This window comes from Stylophora pistillata, chromosome 2 (genome assembly GCF_964205215.1).
Source record: "Stylophora pistillata chromosome 2, jaStyPist1.2, whole genome shotgun sequence".
Classification (NCBI taxonomy): domain Eukaryota; kingdom Metazoa; phylum Cnidaria; class Anthozoa; order Scleractinia; family Pocilloporidae; genus Stylophora; species Stylophora pistillata.
The window spans coordinates 25,179,825-25,187,850 of NC_142520.1; the positions used below are offsets into that span (position 1 = coordinate 25,179,825).

Genomic DNA, 8,026 nt, shown 5'->3' on the forward strand with positions numbered 1-8,026 from the left:
AAGAGTCAGAATGGCTGGCAAATATATATCCAAGTTCATTAGATGAATCGAACGAAGAAAAACACCTTGACGACCAGAAATTTTTCTTCATTTAATGAAGAAAATAGAAACAGCAACACAACAACGCGCCAATTCCGTTCCGCTTCGCATACTTCTGTCACGCACTCCCCATAAATATCCGCGAAATTCGCCCGCACTGAAATAACAGTTTGGCGTGTTGGATAATAAATAACTTCTTAGACGTTTTGTTGTGTAGTATCGCTGAGTATTTTTACTCGTTATTTGTATTTTGACTCGCCCTACGGGCTCGTCAAAATACGGCACAACTCGTAATAATATGCAGCGATACGACACAACAAAACGTCTCATAAGATATATGTATTTATATGATAAACATCTTATTAACCGAGCTAGGTCGGTCTGTATGGGAGAATATTGACCTCGGTCGCTGGTACAGACCTCACTGCGTTCGGTCTCTACTGGCGACCTCGGTCAAGATTCTCCCACACAGACCTCACGCTCGGTCAATAAGAACTAAGTCCTGTGTGGGAGGAATGGAGCTCCTCAAGTAAATACAACTTTGATTGGTTTCGTATGATGCACGATCCTCGCAGTACAGAGCGTTATTTATGCAATAGCGAAAATCAGACCTAAAAAAAAAAAAAAAAAAATCAGGCCTGTACGGGATTCGAACCACTGACCTCTGCGATACAAGTGCAGCGCTCTACCAATTAGCTCAGTTGGTAGAGCGCTCTACCAATTAGCTCAACCAATTAGCTCAACCAATTAGCTCAACCAATTAGCTCAACCAATTAGCTCAACCAATTAGCTCAACTGGTAGAGCGCTGCACTAGTATCGCAGAGGTCAGTGGTTCGAATCCCGTACAGGCCTGATTTTTTTTTTTTTCAGGTCTGATTTTCGCTATTGCATAAATAGCGCTCTCTACTGCGAGGATCGTGCATCATACGTATCTAATACCGCAGTTCAAATATATGAACTTCATATATTCATTATATTTGATTGGTTTATCACTATTGGAGTCAGAACCAATAATAGCACTTGCTATAATTTTGATTGAAATGATGGCAGAAGAAACAAACTCACGTCAAGATGCGTCATTTGGAAATGGCGCCAAGGGTTGATTTGGGTGAAGGGCAAAAGCCAACCAGAAATTAGACTTTTCTCCGATAGATTATCAGGCAAATCATTTTATGTATCCAAGGACTAAGTTTAGCCACAAGGCGTTCGGAAGCTTTTGACTTTTTAAGAAAGTTTTGGAAATTCATACCAGTTTAGGAAAAATTAGCAAGTTTTTAGGTTATTGGCAACTTTTGGCCAAAAATAGCCAGGAAGCTGTCGGAACGCCTGGCTAATTAACATCAGTAAAGCAAGAGGAGCAGAAGCTCTGATAGTCCAATAAACCTTTTCACCATTCGCACACCGATCTGTACGATTGGGTTTCCTGTGGTTTTGGTCAGCGCTGCTGGCACATCGGGACGAGAATGTTTAATTGTAAAAGCTCATCAGATGACTGATCTCAGCGAAGTCGACTTAAATTGTCCTCAAGAACTTTTAGGCAACGTTTGAGGAGTTTTCGGCAACTAGTGCGCTGGACTGTTGTGCGGGAGGTCGAGGGTTCGAGTCCCGGCCAGACCAACACTCATGGTCTTAAAATGATTGAAAAGAATTTGCTACCTTTCTATAACATCAAGAAATGGTTAGATATTCTAGTCTTCTCGGATAGGGACGAATAAATGGAGGACTCGTCTCCTGCAGGGTTGGGGTATGAGACGTTAATTTCCCACACACGAGATTACTGTGTGATGGATGTCCTCCCCTGGGGTGGGCTGGGTTGGATGACAGGCCCCCATTTTAACCAGCTTCAAGTTTAACTAGGCTGGCCTGTCTAATTATCAATGGCATATTGTAAGATATATACTGGATTGGATTTGTAAAACATGGATTTGTAAAACATGGATTTGTAAAACATGGATTCAGTTTATAAAACATGGATTTGTAAAACATGAATTTGTAAAACATGGACTTGTAAAACACGGATTTGTAAAACATGGGTTTTTAGCTACCAATTCAAACACTTAAAAATATCCGTGTTTAATTTTTTTCTCGCGACTTTCTTCGCTCTTTTTCACGTGTTTGCTGGAGGCAGAGTATTCACTTTTTCACGTATTTGAGTTAACTGAAAAAGCTCGGTCCAGAAATGTACAGTTACTATAACAAATATGGATAAAATTTCACGTACATGGTGCTTAGATAGACTCCAGTGTTTTATTCATCTTTAACACAGGAGAAGAAACAAATGTAAAGTCAGCCAAATAGACGGTCTAAAATATCCCGCTTCCAAGCTCTTCTTTAATTTTTACAAAGTTCCACGAGAACTCTGGAAACTCAAATCCACGTCGCCGTTTTCTGGTCAGAGATGGAAGTTTAAAAGAAGCCGCCATCTCCTTCCTCGCACAATAACCTATCTTCCCCCGCGCAAATTTAAAAGGTGCAAATTTATTTTGGACAGAGGTCTACAATGCATTTTACAAATTACGGTCTTTTGGCAGCCTGGTTGTTTGTATGTCACGTACACTTTTGTTTGTTCCATGTTTGCCCTAGTAAAATTACCTATTCCCTTAAAACGTTGGGAATCGGTCTTGACCAGCTCCTGTGTATTAAGATGTTGATAATTTTAAAAATAAAAACGCGCCGAATGCATTGTAGAGTTAAATATAAGCACGCGGAATTTTGGTTTTGAACACGAGCTAGAGAATGCCGAAAATGCTGAGAATGGTTAGTCGCTGTAAGCGAGTGCTTCTCGTATTTCTTGATTATTTTTAAAAATTTCCAAATGCTAATATTACTCAACATCAAACAATCTTTTAGAGAAATTATTAGGTAATATAAAATGAAAATAATACAAAGTAAAACAGTTAAGATTAAAAAGGGACAGACAGAGAAATAAACAAATAAACATTCGGACAATGCTATCATGTTTCCATAAATCCACGTTTTACAAATCCATGTTTTACAAATCCATGTTTTACAAATCCATGTTTTACAAATCCATGTTTTACAAATCCATGTTTTACAAATCCATGTTTTACAAATCCATATTTTACGAATCCAGTCCATGTTTTACAAATCCAATCCAGTCTATATTTAACAATATGCCAAATGTCAATACACATACACATACATACATACCTACAAACATACATACGTACGTAGGTACGTACATACTCACACCCACATACATACATACATACATACATGCATACATACATACATAGTTACAATAAGAAGCTACACCAGAGAAAGGCCTTTTCAAAACTGATGTTTTTGAGTTTTCTTTCTTCAGTCGTATTGTAGACCTGTGGAATTGCCTACCACTAGATATCAGGACAATCGAACATTAATTTCTCATCATTTAAGAACAGTATTAACAAATTTTATCTTGATAAATTTAACGTAAATAAGAATAGATTTTTATAACTCTTTAATAACATATTGTCATGATATTTTATACTGTTTTAGCAAAGTTGTATAATTTTTTATGTATTTTGAAATATATATATATATATATATATATATATGTATGTGTTTTCTTAATTGGGGCAGTTTATTTTTATAAGGAATCCTCGTATTCTGTATAATCTGACCTAATTATTCAGATCTTGTGATTTTTTTTAACTGTTCATTTATCTACAACTTGTTTACTAAGATCTCTATAATTAAAGTTGAGTAAATTAAAAAAAAAAAAAGAAAGAAAAGAAACGTGTCCGGTCTTCATTATTGGTCCAACAGTGTGGCATATAGTCATGGATTTTAACCTAGAGGCGTGCAGTCATGTGGTGCCTCAAACCAAGATCGTTTCGACGATCCGTTGAAATGTTGCCTTTACAAATCGATTCTATCACACGAGAAAAAAAAGTTATCGTTTCCAGCTGTGAAAAGTGGATGGCATTGTGTGGCAAATAAGACAAATATTAAGGTTTGTGGCTCACACTGATAGTCATCTCAGTTTAATTTGTCATTGATAATCGCCCTTCTGAGAGGAAAGGCACTGGAATCCGATGGGAATGTTGGACGGATATTGTAGGAAACAAAATGTTTAGAGAGCAGGACTCATGTTCGAGAGTTCCTGGCTAGTGCGCAGACCCTGACCAGGTTGCAATGACCCACTATGTTTCTTTTCATATGTAGGAATATCACTGGGTCACTCGGGAGGTGGGCAAGCGATGGACTTGTATCTCATCTAGGAGGGAAGTAGAAGGACATACTCTACCTCGTACTACGGAAACCAGTGACGAAGCTCCGTAGCTGACTCCCGAGACTGTAAGCTGACTTTACCTTAGGAATAATTTGAATATATCAACAAAGTTGAAATGGTAAATTGGCCACCGTTACGGTCCTAAAAGCTGACGTTTCGAGCGTTAGCCCTTCGTCGCTCCGACGAAGGGCTAACGCTCGAAACGTCAGCTTTTAGGACCGTAACGGTGGCCAATTTACCATTTCAACTTTGTTGATATATTCAAATTATCTCGTTACCCCCACCGACGCAGCGCCAAACAGTTTCTTTAGAAACTATCAGCCTTTTTACCTTAGGAAGTTACGTAAAAATGGCACTAACAATAACCTTAAACCGGTTCGAAAGTTCAAACAAAGGTTATTCGTTTGTATTGTTTCCGTTTCATTTACGCCAAGCTTGTGGTCTGTACTTTTGGGCCATTTCTTCGACAATCGCTGGTAGACTCTGCTTCGTACGTTTATGAACAGCGACAGATTTTCATGCAAAACATGTCGCTCAAAATCGCCTTGTATTCTCGTCTGAAATGCTTATTTGTGGTTCCATAAATGAACGGGTTGATTGTGCTGCTCAAATAGACCAAGAAACCGTATGTAAGGTAAGCTTTTCTGGGCAAAGTGGGCTCACCTTGAGCTACATCAATGTAGTCTATGATACACACTGGAAGCCAACAACAAGCAAACCCAACCATAACAGCAGCTAAAGTCTTAGTCACTTTGGCTTCTTCGACGTTAGCTCTTAGAATCTGGTGGTTATTTTCCACTGAGAAAACTCGATTGGATCGTGACACGGTGTAGAACACTTTTACATAGCAGATTGTTATTAATGTCAATGGTGTCGCGATGCAGATACATTCGATGAAGACGGTGTACGCTATATTGGTGTTGAATGTGTACAAGCACATTGCCTTCCCCGGTTGGAATTCGAAGCCCCCATGATCGAATAAAAAGGGAGGAACGGAGCCAATGAGAGCGGTACACCAGACAACGCCAATGTAGAGCAGAATTCTTTGCCTTTTGAATAACACGATGTACCTTTCAGGTTTGACAATGCAGAAATATCGACTTACTGCAATTAGTCCCATGGTGTGCAAAGATGCTTGTGCAAATGTAAACACTCCGAATCCATGGAATCGGCAGAAGCTGTTACCAAAGATCCACTCGCCACGAATTAAAGTAACAACAGAAAATGGCATACAGCAGGCGGACATCAGAATATCACTCACGGCCAACGCAACGACAAACGTGTTTGAAACTGTGCGGAGTCTTTGGTTACGGTACACAGCATAACAAACGGACAAATTTCCAAGGAATGCTGCGACATTTATGATGCTTAACATGACTGTTTCAATCCACAACAGATGGTTACCTCTTCTGGCAAGATCGTGGGAAAGATATTCGAGAAAATCCATGATAAGTCAAGAACGTAAAATGAACAACATTTGATAGCAATCAAGACAAATGAATTTTTCCGCTGCAAATAATTTTATATGTCTAGTAGAATTTTCAGTGTGGAATCAGTAGAGTCACACTGTGGTGTGGCGGGAGTTTCTTTAGTCATCTCAATTTATGGATAAAATCACCCAAGTACTAACTTTGAGTGGTTCTTTATCCACTGATAATGTACGAGAAAATAACATTTGCAACTGCACCTGCCTGGCACCTTTAGAAAATTAAGTACCCCCACTGCGCATTACCAACATCGTTTGAAGGTTTTAAAAGGAAAAGGAGGAGGTTTTGGAGTGCCCATCTTAGCAAGAAGGAAATATAACTGTCAAATAGTTGTCTCTACTCATTTGCAGAATTGTCTTTCTGGCAGCCAACTCATCATCAAAAGCTAACAACTGCCCTCACACTAACGGATAGACTCTCAAAAAAAACTTAACGAAACCTCTTGAATATTATAGCTTTTACCCTGAGACAATAGGATGGATAAGTTATACAACAAGGTGGTCCTCGAAGCGTGGGATTGAAAAACATAATGGAAGCGATTTTCTCAACAAACAATCGCACTTCTTGTTAGCTACATTGCGGCTTTCAAGAAGTGAGGAGGTCTTCATTGTGAAGCAAAGATAAGAGTGGAGGTCAAAAGAAAGGTACCTCTCTTAACGAGTCCGACCGAAGCTAGCTTATATCTGCGCGGTAGCAAGAAACAAGGCTAAAAGTCGCACAAGACAGGTTCCTAAAATAAATATAATACTGAAATAATGATAATGATGATGATAAAATAATGATAATAATAATAGTAATTATAATGATAATAGTAACGATGATGATGAAGAAATAAAAAAATTAAATATGTAGTTTTAACAGTTTCTCTAGTGATCGGATAAGCCAAGTTTTATTTATTAGCACCGATAGGTCCTTATTCTCACAAATCTTTGGCTTTTATGATCACAATTTGCAACAAAGCTGGTTTAAGTCAAGTCGGCCATTAGTCAATGATACTTGAACAAAAAAGGATTCAAGTGTTTTTACAATAACCTTAAAAAGAAAATTGAATTTGGACAGCTAATTTCACTTGCTTGACGTCTGCTTAGTGACTATGGAAGCGCCTTTAGTTAAGGAAAAGTCAATTAAGGGTGATTTGGCCCATTTTACGGCGAAAAAGCTTTGCATTATAAATTGACAACTGAATCCATTGACTGTGAAAGCACATGTTGTTTAAAAAAGATAAAAGTCTGCCAAGAGCGATTTGGCCCATTTTACTGACCGAAAAGGCCGATATATTGCAAAAAAAGCTTTTCCGTAGAAATTGGCAGCTGTATTTTATTACTGCGTAAGTGCAATTAGTTTAAAGAAGATAAAAAAAGTGCGAAAGAAAAAATGGGTAAAAAACCCTGACATCAAAAAAGCTGATGCACCTTCCCCCTTTGCCAAAAACCGCGTGCAATGACATCCAAACGAGTTCTAGGCACCCTTGATCAAAATTGTGAAAAAATGGTATTGTAGTTTACTTTAAGGTCTTTCAAGGAAAAGAAACAATGTATTGAAATACAGTGCCAGACTACATCTGAAACGGACTCTTTTTTGCATTAGAGAAGAATTTCATTCATTTCGCAAAGTAATCTCCTTTTTGAAACGCTTTCTTTTTCGTTATAATTCTACAAACCATTTCAAAATTGGGAAAGGTATCACAATTAAGAACTGAAGAAATGCTCATTTTTTTTTTATTTAATTGCTTTATAGGTTGGGATCTTCTTTAGATATGAAATTGCCATGACAACACCACATCCACCTTACTTTAGCTATACGTGCCTGAAACTGGAAACCAAACTCGGTGATCGATTTCGAATCCAAAGTGGGCACTTATCAAAATTCATTTATCCTCTTAGATCTATATAGATAACAACAATTTTGTAGACTGTTTAGCTTGTTTTTACCAACAGGCGTATTATGGATATTTTTGAAGTCATGTCCTTGTTTTGTTTTTTTTTGTACACTAAGGTCCGGTAACACGGGCAACATTTCACTTGTCTTGCAACATTGTTGCATTGCAAGTTGAAACCATTTGTTGAAAATTTGTTGCAAAAAGTAGAACTCGAGTCTACTTTGCGCAACCCGTTGCCTCAACTTGCAACACTATATTTTGTTGCGAGACAAGTTGGTCACGAACGTTGTAATACGCACATCAAAGGGTTTCAACTTGCAATGCAACAATGTTGCAAGACAGGTTGAAGAAAAATGTTGGCCGTATTACCGGACCTTTAGGAT

The 8,026-nt window shown here is 38.1% G+C and overlaps 1 protein-coding gene across 1 annotated transcript; it reads right to left on the bottom strand.

Moving 5' to 3' along the window:
- Positions 1-4,456: 4,456 nt before the first annotated feature.
- LOC148738017 (melatonin receptor type 1B-like) lies at positions 4,457-5,778 on the bottom strand. Its single transcript, XM_088747442.1, has one exon. The coding sequence runs from the start codon at positions 5,722-5,724 to the stop codon at positions 4,774-4,776; it is 951 nt and encodes a 316-aa protein (XP_088603568.1). The 5' UTR covers positions 5,725-5,778; the 3' UTR covers positions 4,457-4,773.
- Between the last annotated feature and the right edge of the window lie 2,248 nt (positions 5,779-8,026).

What these genes read in the sequence shown, in the direction of transcription:
- LOC148738017 (XM_088747442.1), bottom strand. Translation starts at nt 5,724, where the DNA reads ATGGATTTTCTCGAATATCTTTCCCACGATCTTGCCAGAAGAGGTAAC.